This window comes from Polypterus senegalus, chromosome 12, assembly GCF_016835505.1.
Source record: "Polypterus senegalus isolate Bchr_013 chromosome 12, ASM1683550v1, whole genome shotgun sequence".
Classification (NCBI taxonomy): Eukaryota; Metazoa; Chordata; class Cladistia; order Polypteriformes; family Polypteridae; genus Polypterus; species Polypterus senegalus.
In genome coordinates, this window is record NC_053165.1 from 44,962,009 (window position 1) to 44,979,769 (window position 17,761).

General features: G+C 42.1%; 1 protein-coding gene across 1 annotated transcript in view; it reads left to right on the forward strand.

Annotated features, from left to right (window-relative positions):
* The first annotated feature begins 1,011 nt into the window (after positions 1–1,011).
* LOC120540697 (NUAK family SNF1-like kinase 1) overlaps positions 1,012–17,761 on the forward strand; it is a 110,836-nt gene continuing 94,086 nt past the window's right edge. The window contains exon 1 of the mRNA XM_039771680.1: positions 1,012–2,111. Coding sequence (XP_039627614.1) covers positions 1,863–2,111 — 249 coding nt within the window. The 5' untranslated portion in view covers positions 1,012–1,862. The remainder of the gene's footprint in view (positions 2,112–17,761) is intronic.

Genomic DNA, 17,761 nt, shown 5'->3' on the forward strand with positions numbered 1-17,761 from the left:
CTAATAAGCTTGGCCTAGGGTGCAAAATAACCTAGCACTAGCATTGTGTTCACCCTCTGATGGACTGGCACCCTGCCCAGGGACTGTTCCTGCCTTGCGCTTAAAGACTGCTGGGATAGGCTCAGCTTCGCTATGACCCTGCATTGGATAAGGAGGGTAGAAAAATGGACGGATGTTTAAGCATAACTAAACCACTAAAAAAAGCGTCTGATGTGTTTCTGCTCCAGTAAATATGTGCTTCTTTAAAACACACTCCAGTAGCATTACTCACTCTTTGGCAAATGTCAGGGTATAGCATTGTCAGTGTAAAACATAAACTTGCCAGTATAAAACAGGCTTAAATGATTTGTGTAAAATATTTTTTTACAAACCTCTCCAATTGTATTAACAATTTATTAATTTGATGGAGCTTTGCGTATAACCTTGTCCAACTCCCGTTCTAATATTTACGCATCTTTATACTACTGGCAGAATAACCAGATATGTTCTCAAAAATATATTAATCATAACATCTTGGTGGCCTGCTGTCTTATTTAGTACGTAATAAATAATCTAATAAAAATGATGATTTCGCACCCAGTAAATGCGTTTAAAGTCTTGAATAGGAGGGAGTGAGCTCTTTCGTGTGCGTGCGCGTGTGTGTCTAAGTGTGATTGGATCGAATGTCTCCCCTTCGGACAGTTTCGAACAGGAGCAATTCGAGATACACCGCACTTCTGTCCAAGCAAGCTCATCACATTTTTTGCACATCTCTAGCCAACATTTTTTACTCGGTTCGTGTTAAATAACCTTTAAATCAGAGTTGTCAGAGTCAATTAAATAAACGCCTACTTTGCCATAACATAAACCGGCTTTTCAGCACAAGAATGCGCACACTTTGGGAGTTTCTCTCGTGCAAAACGAGGATTAGAAGTTTTAGAGTCTAGACAGAAAAGGGGAACGGAAAACGACTTGCAAAAGAGGAGCTGCTGCAGGGCCTCTGGATAATTGCAGCGTATCGGATGTGAAAATGATAGACATTAGCGAAACGCGCTAATTGCCATTTAGCGTTGTGCTACCCGTGTGGACTCCGCCCCTTGCGGCTCCGCCCTCTCGGCGGCTTGCTGAAGGAGCCTAATTAACGGGTTTGTACAGATAACGGGACAGCGGACAAAGTGCCGGGTTTCATACATATATGCAACCAGAAAGGAAAGCAGCATTCCACGGACACAAAAGCCGCAGATACAGGGAGGAGTAAAGGTGATTTGTGGAAAAGAGACATGCTATGAACGGATAACATTTGGGGCAACACAGGTCATTTTTCATTGAAGCCTCAGCTGCGCGTTTACTCCACAGCTGACATTCCGCCCTTCGCTTCCCATCTTGAGCTCTTCAGGGAGATTTGATCTCTAAATGAAACAGAATTAGCGGGCGCCAGCCTTTGCTCCGGAGGAGCGGCAAGCACTTGTGCTCCTCGTGAAGAGGACGTGAAGACGCAAAGCCCGTGTGAGCAAAGCGTTTCAGCTTCGTCCAGCGCCCACGCCAAAAACTGACAGCCTTCATTCTTCGAAACAGCGGAGAACTCAAAACGGTGACAGCGTGGCGGAAATCCTTCTCTCTGTGTTTTGCCAAAGTTTTTTTTTAGGTGTACTTTATTTATGTCTTTCGACCCTTTAAAATTATGGATCTGGAGAGCAAGCAGTGATTTGGGAAGTTTAAAACCACAAGAAAAGAAGAATCAGAAAGTGAAATGCGACCCGGGACGAGCTGAGTAGTTGTCTCCGATGCCCTGCACGCGATTCCTTTGAAGTTGAACATCTGGCACCTGCAAGCTTTTCACTCCTCCACCGTATCCCTCCCTGCTGCTCCAGACATTGTGCTAGATGACAGGCGTCACCTGGATAGGCGGTGAGGGTGACAGCTGCGGGAGCGCATCGGACTCCAGCCGCAACATCTCCGCCACCTGCGATGAGAGCGGCTCCTTGGGCTGGGAACGCCGAGCCGGCGCAGGCGGCGTCAGGAGGCATCACCACAAGCACAACCTCAAGCACCGCTACGAGGTCCTCGAGACGCTGGGCAAGGGAACCTACGGGAAGGTCAAGAAAGCGGTGGAAAGGAGCACCGGAAAAACGGTACGTTTGTGTTAAAGAGCTCGTGCGATCTCGCTTTCAGTTCGTTATACCATTTTGAGAAGGCGTGATCGTGTAGAGCCGAGGTGTCCCCTGTTACGTTCAGGTAATAAACGTTCACTTGTTCTCCGTGTGGCGGGGGGCGGATTGTATTGGGTCCTTTACGGTCACATATCAGGAGCCAATCCTGAACGGGACATTAGTCCACAGCAGGGCACAGTCACTCACTAGCCTAACATTTTGGGATGCGGAAGAGGAAACCGAGCCAACAATGACGAGAACTTGCAAAAAATAACGCTTCATTAAAGGGACTTTGTAGGTCTTTACTGGGTTGTGTGTTTCTTTATCGGACCACTGCTTCATTATGAACCGTTTAATTCTGGGAGGGTTCTTTGTATATAAAGTTGGTTCTTTGTGCTTTGAAATACTTTTACTTGTGTAGGGGGGAAGCATTGAAATATTTAATGTATGGTAGGCTACGTAGCAGGTCACTAACGGATTAAGAAAACCTGAAATGAGCCCGTGTTACTCTACGTGTGCCGCAGAAATCGGGACCCATTGGTATGTCACAAATCTGATACCATCTATTCCTGATTACTTACTGCATGAAGCCTGTAATGGATCTAAATAAATAAAGAATCTTTCTGGAACCTTCATGTGAAGGTTGGGAACTTAAACTGGTTCCCCTATGGCATTGTTCTGAAGAACCACTTTGGCACCTGTACCTGTAGAGGCCCTGTTCAGGCTAGTATTTGAACCCAGTTGAGGCTGTGAGCGTCCCCCAGTGTAAAAGAGAACTTCATCAGCAAAACTTTAATACTTTCCTGTCATGGGAACAGCACAGTGGCTAATTGCAAACATAGTAAATGATTTTAAACTAAAATGAAAATCTGCAAAATGTGTTTATGATTCAAACACCAACTGTACACTTAATCTTTTGCTTTTGCTCTTCTGGGCTGTGATGTATCTGGCCACGTTACTGTCCTGGCATCCTCACTAAGCAGAGTGACTTGTTTGTCTTTGCTGCTCAATGCTGGGCGTGCTGGAATTGTTTTCTGTGAGCAGGTGGAAGAGGAATTCTCTTGCTGGATTCTATTTGGAATGGCACCACAGGGAGTACTCCTCCACTTTCTCCTGGTCACACAATACCAACACATTTTGTAGTCTTTGTGTTCCCTGTTTGGCAGCATCTGCTGGGCTTGATTACCAGGCCGTGGAGGCTGTCACTAGTGACTTAGTTTCTTGTGCTCTTTGGGGTCCTTTACTGTGACAAGTTGTGGTGATAGACGCTAGTACAACTGCAGATCTCACTAGGACTCCAACTGTCATATTGTTTGGCTATGCCTCTCCTTTATCAAACCTTTCATGACTTCTTGAGCATTAATGTTAGTATTAGTTTAGCTCATATATCCTCCTTAATAAAAGGCAAAGTATCTGCGTGCAATTTGTCATCATTTCAACAGATGACGCATCACAAATATTTGATGAAATGGATTTTATTACCACAAATGTTTGTGATGCACCATCTGTCTGAATGACAAATGCAATGCATTTTATTGCTGCATATGGTTGTGATGCACCATCTGCATTTCTAGAACTATCTATCTATCTATCTATCTATCTATCTATCTATCTATCTATCTATCTATCTATCTATCTAATATTCTCTGTCTTGTGCTTTTATCTGAGGTGTGTGATTAACCATTGTGTGTATGTCGATTACGTAACTTATAATTGGAGATTCCCTAAAACCGGAGTCAGATTCATTGTATGCCTGCATACTTGGCCAATAAATCTAATTGTGATCTGTTGCAGTGACAAATGCAATGTATTTTTTTTACTTCATACAGTTCATTACAAAATACAATCCAATGGATGATGTGCTGCACATGTTAATGCAGAGGCCTACATCGAGCACAGCTTCTACTGCGTATATAATACCCTGCTGGGGACACAAAGCACCTCTCAAAAACAGTCCTATGAAAATAACAACCCAATGCTAGAGACGTGTTAGCCAGTCAAAGTGTATTTTATATATTGTGGCAGACGGCAGGGGTCTATGCTCAGCTAGGACGCCCCATCAGTGTATATTCAGGGGGAGCAGCCCTGGACGGTGCAATACCTCCCCCTGGATGCTAGATGGCAACCCCCTGGGTTGGTGCGGTGCCTCGGTTTCTCACAGGGCTCCATGGGAATTGGAGTTGGGTGCAGCCCTGTTGGGTCCCACAGGCGCCACCAGGGAGTGCTGCAGCTGGGACTCCTGAGCCCGTATGGGCAGTGTATTCATCACACCCGGAAGTGCAGCTGCGATCAACCAGCTGGAGCACTTCCGGGTGGACTATAAAAGGGCCCAGCCAGAGTTTGAGGAGGAGGAATAGTAGTAGTGGTGGTGCCGCCAGAGAAGAGTGTGTTTTAAGTGCTTTATTTGTGTACTTGGGACTGTGTTGTGCCTGTGGGGGTCACGGGGAAGACGTGCCCACCAGGTGAAGAAAATAAAAGGTTCTTTTGGTATTATACGTGCCTCCGGGTGTGAGTCTGTGCCGGCTCAGGCGCCCATATAGCGCCTTTTACATAGGATTGTGAAGAAGTAAGCTTTATCCTTTTAAATTACTCAGTTTCTAACGCATTATTATCTGCAACACACGTGTGAGTGCACAATCTTGGAAATGAGCAGCGTCATATCAAAAGGAGTCTGAAATCGCACCAGTTTTCACCTCATCTAAAGCGTTCTAATTTTTAAAAATAAACAAACAAAAACAAATGGAACTCAAATCAGCTAAACCCTGACAGTCTCAACTCAAAGTTCCTTTAACCTTTGAGTTTATTATTTATTTCTGTCTGTGTCGAGTCAGGCGCCTATATAGCACCTTTTACAATGTCTATTAACAGCATGCAACATCACCTGTTGCTATAAATAGGAAAACCATAAGAACTACAATACAGTATCAGAATGACAAGCACAATAAAGTTAAAATTGTACAGTGGCAATAAAACATATTTGTCCCCTTGGACTTTGTTATTATGTCATATATTCAGCTCCGTTCAATTTATTTTTAATAAAGTGTATATCCCACTGGACAAGCTCAGGGTATAGCACTCTTGTACAAATATAGTACAGCGAAAATAAAATACAATGAACGCATGCAATATGCACTTACAAATACTTTTGTGTATCTAAGCTTTTACCCTTTGCTAAGCAATTTTTGCTGCCTTTCAGGTTCTTAAGACATTAAAGGATTATGATGTAATACATTGGAAAATAAATTAAAAATAAGTTAGTGGAAGGTGAAGCCAGTTACCAGCATAGGACATGACACAGAATTCAGTTCTGTTTACTTCTGTATAGCACAGTTCACAGAGTGCAGGCTCGGAGTTCACAGATGGAATGCAATTAAAAACTTTAGAGACTTGCTTGCATATGAAGATGCAGATTTTTTTAAACATGGTAAAACAAAGCAAACTGATTAACATAATTGAAGAATAACAGTATGAGTTTATTAACATTGTTGTTGAACTCCGGCCAGTTGACAACAGATGAGAGAAAAATAGCAGTGTCCCTGGGGAAAGTAAACCTCTGGGGGGTCTAAGGTCACTTATAACAGACCAAGTCAGACATAGTCCTTGTCCCAGTCGAGCAGCTGGCTCCTGGGCATTCTGGCACGTTCAGTGTGTCCTGATCCACCTGTTAAGATGACAAAATCTTTCCAAATTTTGATTTTAAAGCTCCCTGTATCTCCAATAAGATTCTCTTACAATTTTTACTTTTGTTGCTATTGATCAACATAAAAAATAAGATCATAATCAAAACAAAATTCTGCACATGTTATGAAATAAATGAGTCCATCCTTTCATTTTCGGAATCTTTTATTCCATCGCAGAGTAGTGTAGTCCTACAGCCTGTGCCAGCAGCAGTGACGGGATACCAGGCCCCACTCGTACACACCCATCCATAGTTGTTTATAGTGGACCAGGGAAGAGTCAACAGTCCCCCTAACCTGCATGTTATCAGATGGGAGAAGCAGCTTAACTTCCCATAGAAAACAGGGAGAACATGCAAACTCTTCATCGACTGTGACCAGGCTGGATTTGAACCTAGCTCTGTGGAGCTGTGGGCTAGCAGTCTTAACTAATGGACCACCCTCATACATACATACATAGATACATAAATGAATAAATAAATATATAGACATTCACTTTCTTGAGTCTTTATTTCATAGAAGCATCTTAGGTGGATGGTGACACAGTGCCAAGTGCCCCCATTGTCTTCTAGTTCATCTCCATAGGTGCATTTAATTTGAATTCCTGTGAAATGCCTTCATTATGTGCAGGTGGAGTCCATTCAAGTCAAGTCAAGTCAAGTGGGCTTTATTGTGATACCATCTATACACATACTGTACTTTGGTACGTTATGCAATGGTATGAAATTGTTTCCCTGGGCCACAGTGCAATATTTAGACAGTTATTATGTCGATATAACAATAAACAGGGGTGAGACATTTTACTTAAGGAAATGTCAAACAAGGAACAACATCTGTACAAATCAACATCATGTTGACAATCTGTGATGAAAGGAGATGTACAATAGACAAGAAATGCAAATGAAAGCAGGACAGTACAGAAACTAGATATGAGCCTGGGATAAGGGGGCACACACACAGGCGGTGGGGAACATTGTATTCATGATACGGACTGCCTGAGGAAAGAAGCAGTTGTTCAGTCTGGCAGTGTTGGTCCGCAGACTCTGATACCTTCTGCCTGGATGGAAGCAGGGGAAAGAGATTTTGGGTGGGGTGGGAGAATCTCCCATAATGTTGAGGGCAGCACTTTGTGAACATGTCTATGATGGAAGGAAGAGAAGTCCTGATGATGGTCTCTGCAGTGCATATTATATATTGTACAAACTTGTGGTCACACACATTACAGTTTCAATACCAGACAGTGATACAGCTGGTCAGGACTCTTTCAGTGGTGCCCCTATAGAATGTGGTGAGGATATTGAGTGGGAGGCTTGCCCTCTTCAGGTGGCACAGAGAGTGGTGATGCTGCTGTACTTTCTTGGTCAATGAGGATGTATTGATCGCCCACATCAGGTCCTCCACCAGGTCCACACCAAGTTATTTGGTGCTTTTCACTCTTTCTGCCACAGAACTCTTTATGTAAGATGAAGTGTGGGCAGTGTAGGTCTTGTTGAATTCACAATCATCTCTTTAGTTTTATCAACATAGAGAGGCAGGTTGTTTCACTTGCACCCGTCTACCAGCTTCTGTACTTTCTCTCATAATTAGTTTTCTAGTGGCTTGCTAGGTAATGGCACACACAAGTTGCATTGAGTGATGTCACTGGAGAAACGATATGTAAGATGGCTGCTCTGTACTTCCACTGTCAGTGTTTAACTACTTTTAGTAATATTTCAGAAGTGTTTTAGATTTCAACTTGCTACAAACTTACGACTGTTTCCCAAATTAGATTTCTGTCTACGTTTTGGGTTTAGGTGTTTCTTAGGCTCGTTTTCCTTGTTTTGGCATTGCTCATTCATCATCTCCTCAACCTCTTGTTCATTTAATCCCTTGGTCTGCCATTTTTCACCTCATGGCAGAGCACCAAAGCTCTGCGTGATGCATCTGTAGCAGTCGGTGAGAAACGAGAAATACCACAGTGTGATCTGAAGTTGAGTCTAATCTATCGACCGAGAAAGTACACCAATGGTGTTGTGATGGTTAGCACAATTTCCCTTCCACCAAAATTTCCTGCCACTACAGTACATGAACATTTTCTTCACTCTGTATTTTTGTCATTGGCCCCAAGCCACCCTAGGTGGAGTCGTATTGTCTCCAGAATTCGGTTTATGGTAATACGGGGATCTTTGAACCTGTGGGAAAAGATGAAGAATATTTTATACAAAAAAGCTTTCAATGTTAGCAATACTTCTGAGCCCTAAATACAACACGTTTTAGGGTAATACAGTTTGTTAATATATGTATAATGTAAAATTTCTCTTTGCCTTTCTACCTTTCCACTTCCTGAATAACTCATCTATTTAATTATAAAGTTATTTGCCTTCTCCCATCTAACCAATCTCACCAACACATATTGCGCTTTGAGTTGGGGTCTGTCCTGCAGCCTCGGGTACAAGGCATTGTTCATTTCCATGAAGGCGTCCACCCTTTTTTTTTTTTTTTTGTTCTCCAAAGATGTCTTTTTGTTTTCTTTTGAGTATTTTTGTGCAATCTGAATCCCAGCGAGTCCCAGGATATTCACACTTCCCTGCTTATTTTTAATTGCCCCTTGCAGGATTTCACTGCCAGACTGACTCAGGTGTGTGTGTGTGGGTTTGTGTGTGTGTCTTGCTCTCTGTCCTTCTGAGCCTGAGCTGCATGGGTTGCCATTAGAAATCAAGTGAAAATGAAGCACAATTCTCAGTGGTGCTCGAAGCCGCTAGACGTGTAGCAGACGCCAGCCTGTTTATCTGGCATTTATGACAACTTTGAGAAAATGCGCTTTTCTACTTGGGTTACTAATTATATAGCTTGAGAAAATGCACTTATTTATTTGGGTTACTAATTAGATATTTTGAGAAAATGTACTTATTTACTTAGGTTACTAATTAGATATCTTTACGAGATTTGTTACTCATTTTACTGCTTGGTTAAGAAATACGTTCATAAGTCGTTTATACTATCACAGTAATTTGTAGCCTGTAAAGTTATTACTTTTGATGTTCTCATTTGCTGGTGAACTTAATTGCATTTTTAGCTAAATTTGATAAATTATAGTGTGTTAGAGCCAATCCAATGCATTTCGCTCAACCTTTTCACTTTAATGCTTAGCGTCTGCTGGATCAAATTGCTTGTAAAACAATACTTGCTTGTTCTCCTGCTTATAATGGGCTGACTTTAGGTGGATCCCTGCTTTGTCAGCAAAGTGTGAAATTCCTGAGGGTTAGCGAGATAACTAAATGTTGAATGTCTGAAACTGAACCACCAAAAGTGGAATATAATTTATCTTGTTTTATTTCCAGGGCTATTCTAATTTGTGTGTGTTCATGAGTACACACGGGCCAGGGCTGGTTCCTGCCTTTTGCCCCATTCTGCTGCGGATAGACACTGGCTTCCTGCAGCTTGAAATTGGATTAAGCGGATTTGATGATCTCATATTCACTAGAAATATCATCATGATCCAGCAGCTAGAACGTTTGGGGATTTTACATTACAGTTGCTGACAGTTATTTGCATTAGCATTTGCTACCGTAGAAAGCAGACTACTGGAAGTCACAATGAGCTCCTAGCACTTTTCGACTGGGGTTTTCATTACTTTGTGTCTGTTCAATCCTGAATGTTTCTGGCTTGCCATATTAAACTGAGAGTCATATAACTCATTTTGAAGGCTTATTTACTGTACTGTACAGTATTTATTTTGCTCTTTGTCTGCTTTTGTCTTTTCCAGTTTAGATTGCTCCATTCTAGATTGGTAATTCATGATGTATGTTTCTGCCATGTCCTTCCGATTTTCTTTTTTGGTACATTTGTTACAAAACAATTTTCCAGCCATTTTGCTGTCTCTAGTCAATTTTGCTATGTGATTCTTTATTTGTTTGTTCAGCCTGTCTTCTACTATTTCTATACTCATTGTTCTTTTTAACTTGCTGGATCATATCCTCCATTATCTAAGGTTCCTTTATTCTGATTCCATTCTTAATTCTTTTATCTGTGTCATTAAATATAATCTTTTTACCTGAGAGGAGCAAATAAGCTCATATGTGCCATATATTCCAACCCACAATTATATAAAATCATGGAATTATCTGTGCTTCAGGTCAGAGCAGACATCTGTAAAACCCTGAAAGAGGACTAACCTTCTCCTCTGTCACCATCAGTCTAGCTAAAGAAGAAGCCTGCTTTAAAATGATGCTGCACACCATTGCCCCAGATACATGGTGGTTTCTTTACTGGATTGTACTTCTGTGTTGTTTTCCATTCTTTTTTTGTGTTCCTTCCACTCTCTGTTGTGGCTGCCCAGAGCCTCCATCTTGACAGAGGGTGCCGAGGAGATTTTCTGGTTTGACATATTTGACCGTATGGCCACACAGCAGTATGCTGGTTAGTGCCAGTCCGGCCTTGTAGCTCCAGCAGTTTGGATGTGAGTCCAGAGCCTGGTCACTGTGTGGAGTGTGTATATTGTTCCCATGTCCAAGTGGGTTCTGTCCAGTTATTTTAGTTTTCCTCTTCATCACAAGACATGTATTTTGATAACTGACAACACTGAATGTGTACAAGTGAGTCTTCTGTGCAGTGTAATGCTGTCCTGCCTGATTCCCTTGTACTCAGCTAAGCAGGTTTAGGAAATTGATAGAAGTGTGGACATTTTGCTATCATCTAAGCCTAAGTTAGGTCCAAGAGGTAGAATTTTTTGTTTTTAATTATGCTGTACTTGTAGTAAAGGGTGGCACATGAAAAATAGAACCGTCTCCAGCTGGCTCAAGCTATTATACAGGTGGGAACCATTGAGATCGCAGAGCCTCATTGTCGTAATGGAGTCAGCGGCCCAAACTGTGCATTAGTAAGGAAGCTGTGAGCCAGTCGGTACACCGACTTTGAACAGGATGGTGTGACATGTCACACTTCTTGCGAGCCACTTTCTCAAATTCACAACGTCTTCAAAAAGGAATGAACTGTCAACAAATGTTTGTGGCTACCAAGATCACCTGCGAGTTTTACCTGTGGGGCAATCTGAAGGGAAAAGTCAGTCAGTCAGTCAGTCATTGTCCAACCCACTATATCCAAACACAGGGCCAGACAGCACAGGGCTCAAAGCAGGAACAAACCCTGAGCAGGGCGCCAACCCACCGCAGGGCACATACACACACTAGGGAGAATTTAAGATCGCCAATGCACCTAACCTGCATGTCTTTGGACTGTGGGAGGAAACAGGACCACCTGGAGGAAACCCACACAGACACATGGAGAACATGCAAACTCCACGCAGGGAAGACCGAGGAAGTGAACCCGGGTCTCCTTACTGCGAGGCTGCAGCACTACCCACTGCTCCACCGTGCCGCCCGAAGGGAAAAGTGTATGTCAAAAATCCAAAGACATTAGAGGAACTTAAGGACAATATTCTGAGTGAAACTGGAAAAATTTAAGTAGCTGAGCTGCGACGTGTCTATGACAATATGGTGCATGTTTGCATGTTCTCCCTGTATCTCCCTGGGTTTCCTTTGGGTGCTCCGGTTTGCTCCCTCCATTCAAATACATGAAGGTTAGGTCAGTTGGTAATGCTAAATTGGCTCTTGTGTGTGAGGATTCACCCTGCGATGGACTGGACACCCTGTCTAGGGTTTACTCTTGCCTTGTGCACTATGCTAGGTCTGGTTTAAATGGGTTAGAAAATTACATGACATCTCTCTGTTACTATTTGGTATGGAATTCGTAAAAGTAATGGTAATGTTTGTGATGCACCATCTGTTGGAATGACAGAATCACAGCAACCAGATGGTCACACCGACACACTTATCATTTTACTAAGGTGGCTTTTTACTAGCATGTTTGAGAATATTATTTATTACAGCAAATTCTGCCATTATTTAATGCTATTGCCCATATATTGTAGTTAGCATATTGTAGTGTCCACCCCTGCAAAGGGCTGGCAGCCTGTCCAGGGTTTCTTCCTGCCCTGCACCCTATGCTAGCTGGGATAGGCTCCAGCAGACCTCCCGGGACCCCGTTCAGGACTACTGTAAGTGGCTTAGAAAATGACGGACTGATTATAGTGTCCACAGTCTTTTCCAAGTCAGATGTTCCTGGTAGTACAGATGCACTAAAACTAAACTTTCAAGGCATACAGTAACCTTTCTGGAACTGACATTTTGCTCATTGCCCACTTTTTTGACACATGTACTCCATCGCTTTGACAGAAGTAATCCCAAAGCTTTGGTGTATTATAACTTCATGAATTACAATCGCCATAACATGGAGATGCAATGATAGTGCAGTGCGTCTGACACTTGACACTTACTCATTGCTGCTTTCAGGCAATCCTAAAATGTTGAGGTCGGCCAGCTGTCTGGTGCTAGCATTCTGTCTGTGTGTTCAGATTCTTCTTTCCGACCCTGTGAGAAGCTTGTGCAAAGCCAGGCTCTCAGAAACCTCTTTTGTTTTTTTACTTCTGTTCTCTTGGGGGTCTTTTACAGCATACTTCTTCATCAGCTGTGATTCAGTTTCTTTGAATTTTTTCTTTCCTTTCCTCGAGTTCACAGAAGGGGACATGCTTTCGCTGAGGTTATTGTGCATGTGTGAGAAACTTATTCAGTTTATTAATGCTACGGTCTGCTTCAGCTTGCATAACCTCTTCCAGCATGTAGGGGAATGGGCAGGAAGATTTAGACTAACCTGTTAATTTAATTTTTTTAATTTTAAGGATTACATTGTATTCTGGCATATCTGCTGACAAGACAGGCATGCCATTTGGGTTGTCCATTTTTTAACAGAAAGAACTCTGAGTGATAACCGCGATCACCCTTTCATCTTCCGTGGGTTCCTTCCAAGCCTTAGTATTGTCTCCTGAGATCAGTCCTCTTTATTCAAACCAATGATCAAAATGACATTTACTTCCAGTTTCTGTCACTGCCTCTTCCTTTGCTCCTTTTATGTGATGCCAATAAGGGCATCAGGATGGTTACGCTCATAAAAATGTTCATGTTACTTTTCTCATTTACTCCAAAACAAATTTGAATATGCTTGTGGAAGTCTCCAATTGTTTTGAATCTGTGGAAGTGTCCTGTCATGTCACTTTTTTTTTTTAACCTGCTTTATCCAGACCAGGGTCACAGGGGAGCTGGAGTCTAACCCAGCTAACATAGGGTGCAAGGTGAGGCTGGAACAAACCCCGAACAGGGCGTCGGTCCATCATCTGGTGAACACACACCACACTAAACACATACTGGGGCCAATCTAGTGTCACCACTTCACCTAACTTGCATGTCTTTGGTCCATCCATCCATTCATTTTCCAACCCGTTGAATCCAAACACAGGGTCACGGGGGTCTGCTGGAGCCAAACCCAGCCAACACAGGGTGCAAGGCAGGGACCAATGCTGGGCAGGGCGCCAACCCACCACAGATGTTTTTGGTCTGTGGGAGATAAACTGGACCACCTGGAGGAAACCCTGGTCTCTTTATTGCCAGGCAGCAGGACTACCCGTGGAAGTGGTAGATGGATATGTGTTTGGGATGCAGCAGGTTTTTTAAATTGAAATGCTTAATATCTTCTCTTCCTTCCATTATGGACATGTTTTAGAAAGCACTGCATCCATAAGTCCTCCAGCATTTGCAGGTTCCCTTCTACAATCTGTTTTCACTTCTTCTATCTGACAGAAGGTACTAAGGTCTGCAGATTTAACAATGCACAGAGTGAGCAACAGCTTCTTCCCACAGGCAGTCCAGCTCTTAAACATCATGTTACCCCCTGTCCCTTTGTGTGCCCCCTTAGGGTCATTCCATGTCCATTGCGCATCTTCTGCCATCATTGATTGAAGTTTGTCAACATGAGGTTAGCTTGTACAGATGTTGCTCCTTCTTCTACATCCCCTGATATTAAATTACCCACCCTTCTTTATTGTTACATTGTCATATTCATTGTCTAAACATTGCACTATGGACCTGGGAAACATAATTGCTTGCCATTGTATAACATACCAAAGTATGTGTAGGAATGGCATGGCAATAAAGCCCACTTGACTTGACTTGATTACTAAATGAAGGGTCTGTAATTCTCCATGATCAGAGTTTTGCAAAAATCTAACAAGAATGGATTAGTTCATATGGACTGTAGAAATTTGACATGTTCCTTAAGTTTTTCCGATTTATTTTTCTGTTACCACCAATAATTTTCTGGCTTTTTGATTGAAATGTTCTGCCCTGCATATCGGAACCAGTGAACTTGTCAGATTTCATACAACTGTGTGTGTGTGTGAAGTGGCTTTTTGAAATCTTGAGTGTTACAAGCAAAATATTGTGCTCTGTGATGAAGCACATTTGTCATTTTTAATTTACTACCAGTAGGGTTCATGATTTATAAATCTGCATCTTGCCATATACGTAATACTGTCAGGACTCTGTAATGGAAAATTAAAATAGAAAATTAACTGATGAATGGATGTTTCTAATTGATACACTTCTATCTTCTCGTTTTAGGGTGTTTTGCTGTTGCCTCTCCAGTGCACCTCTTGTCACTTTTATTTGCACCAAAGTATGTAAAGTTGATTCACAATCACTTATGCTTCCTAACTGGACACATTAATATCCCTCAAGCTTCTTTCATTTGGTGTTAGACTGGGCTAATTAAGTACTCCCTTAATTTTTCTGAGCAATATAAAAAAAAATATATATGATATACAGTGGGTACGGAAAGTATTCAGACCCCCTTCAATTTTTCACTCTTTGTTATATTGCAGCCATTTGCTAAAATCATTTAAATTAATTTTTTTCCTCATTAATGTACACACAGTACCCCATCTTGACAGACAACAAAAAAAAAGAATTTTAGAAATTGTTGCAGATTTATTAAAAAAGAAAAACTGAAATATCACATGGTCCTAAGTATTCAGACCCTTTGCTCAGTATTTAGTAGAAACACCCTTTTGAGCTCATACAGCCATGAGTCTTCTTGGGAAAGATGCAACAAGTTTTTCACATCTGGATTTGGGGATCCTCTGCCATTCCTCCTTGCAAATCCTCTCCAGTTCTGTCCGGTTAGATGGTAAACGTTGGTGGACAGCCATTTTTAGATCTCTCCAGAGATGCTCAATTGGGTTTCAGTCAGGGCTCTGGCTGGGCCATTCAAGAACAGTCACAGAGTTGTGAAGCCACTCCTTCATTATTTTAGCTGTGGGCTTAGGGTCATTTTCTTGTTGGAAGGTAAACCTTCGGCCCAGTCTGAGGTCCTTAGCACTCTGGAGAAGGTTTTTGTCCAGGATATCCCTGTACTTGGCCGCATTCATCTTTCTCTCGATTGCAACCAGTCGTCCTGTCCCTGCAGCTGAAAAACACCCCCACAGCATGATGCTGCCACCGCCATGCTTCACTGTGGGGACTGTATTGGACAAGTGATGAGCAGTGCCTGGTTGTCTCCACACATACCACTTAGAATTAAGGCCAAAAAGTTCTATCTTGGTCTTCAGGTCTTCAAGAGTCCTTCAGGTGTCTTTTAGCAAACTCCATGTGGGCTGTCATGTGTCTTGCACTGAGGAGAGGCTTCCGACAGGCCACTCTGGCATAAAGCCCTGACTGGTGGAGGGCTACAGTGATGGTTGACTTTCTATAACTTTCTCCCATCTCCTGACTGCATCTCTGGAGCTCAGCCAAAGTGATCTTTGGGTTCTTCTTTACCTCTCTCACCAAGGCTCTTCCCCCCCGGTAACTCAGCTTGGCCGGACGGCCAGCTCTAGGAAGGGTTCTGGTCGTCCCAAACGTCTCCCATTTAAGGATTATGGAGGCCACTGTGCTCTTGGGAACCTTAAGTGCCGCAGAAATTTTTTTTGTAACCTTGGCCAGATCTGTGCCTTGCCACAATTCTGTCTCTGAGCTCTTCAGGCAGTTCCTTTGAATTCATGATTCTCGTTTGCTCTGACGTCTTATATAGACGTTTGTGTGGCTTTCCTAATCAAGTCCAATCAGTATAATCAAACACAGCTGGACTCAAATGAAGGTGATCTCAAGCATGATCAGAAGAAATAGAAAGCACCGGAGTTAAATATGAGTGTCACAGCAAAGGGTCTGAATACTTAGGACCATGTGATATTTCAGTTTCTCTTTTTTAATATATCTGCAACAATTTCAAAAATTATTTTTGTGTCTGTCAATATGGGGTGCTGTATGTACATTAATGAGGAAAAAAATTAATTTAAATGATTTTAGCAAATTTATATATATATATATATATATATATATATATATATATATATATATATATATATATATATATATATATATATATATATATATATATATATATATATAATAATATTATATCTTGTATATAAATGTCTACATGTGGAAGTGTGTGTGTGTCTGTCCAGCCCGGAAGTGAGGGGTGGAGTTGGGGTAAGGGCTCCATCTTCGAGGAAAGAGTCACTCTCTTAGCCGCTAATACACAAGCGAGGTGAGCACATCGGCAAAACCAAACCTCCGAAGAAAGACAAAATCGCTTAGCCGCTAATACACAAGAAAGGAGAGCACGTCAGCAAAACGAAACCTCCTAGGAGAGAAACGCCCAGAGTAGTTTCTTTCAATTACCTGACATCTCTACATTTCAATTTTTTTTCTGACAATTTCAATAGTTTCTAGGACCCTGGGCTTTTTACAGCACGGGCTTGCACAGCTAGTATCTATCTATACTAATAAAAGGCAAAGCCCTGACTGACTGACTGACTGACTCATCACTAATTCTCCAAGTTCCCGTGTAGGTAGAAGGCTGAAATTTAGCAGGCTCATTCCTTACAGCTTACTTACAAAAGTTAGGCAGGTTTTATTTCGAAATTCTACGCATAACGGTCATAACTGGAACCTACTTTCGACCATATATACGGCCATAGCCTGCAGCTCGGTCGCCGTGTGAGGCGGAGTTGCGTCCCGCATCATTACGCCTCCCACGTAATTGAGTGCCTGCCCATATAAGGTAAATATTCACAGCACAGGTGAAGGTCTGTGCTTATGCAAACGAAGATGAGATGGTCAGGGATAGACTAGTGTTTGGCACAAACTGAGCGAAAGTGCGAGAGAAACTTTTAAGTGCCGGGTCTTCGCTAACATTAAATAAAGCCGTGGACATCGCAAGATCACACGAGAGCGGCTCACATGAACTGACTGTGAACGCAGTACATAGAGAACAAGGAAGAGTGCCAAAGAGCGCTGAACAAAAAATGCATTACACAATTGAGAACGCAGCAATAAAATATGAAGCGAGAGACGCATACAAGCATATTCATAAGTGCAGCTACTGCGAAAACAAAGCACAATACAAACCGTAAGTTTAAATGAAGTTTATAGACAGGCTGCCGCTGACGTTTGTCATGCCTACGACGAATACGATATTCGCGAGATACAAGTTTAATGAGAAGACACAGGGTATAAACGAGACTGTTATTTTTAAAATGTTTCCTTTTTCATGACTTCTTTAACACACTTCTTTTCTGCTGCGAAGCGCGGGTATTTTGCTAGTAATATATAAATACAAATCACAAAATAATTGGGCTTTAGACAAGAACCCACCCCAGGGCACACATACGTAAGCATGTGCCCCCAACCCGTTTCAAATTTGTGCGCCAAAAACATTACAAGAGAACTTGGGCCTCCTCTGATTGCAGAAACGAAAAAACTCCAAGGAAGAACTGTCCTCGCCCTGCTCTTTTGACTGCGGCACTTAAATCGCACAATTGTAAGTGGTGCTAGAATTTCTAATGGGAAAGCCACAGAAATTGTATTATGATGCTGAAAGCTACTGCTTTGCATTCTTCACGTTAATACATCAGTATAACACACGACACTTATTTATGTTCGCTTCAAGCACGGTTTTGCATCTACTTTCACATTGAGGAGTTTAAAGGGGGCTCCCAAACAAAACATAAAACACAAAAAGAAATACTGTATTTGACTGATTGGG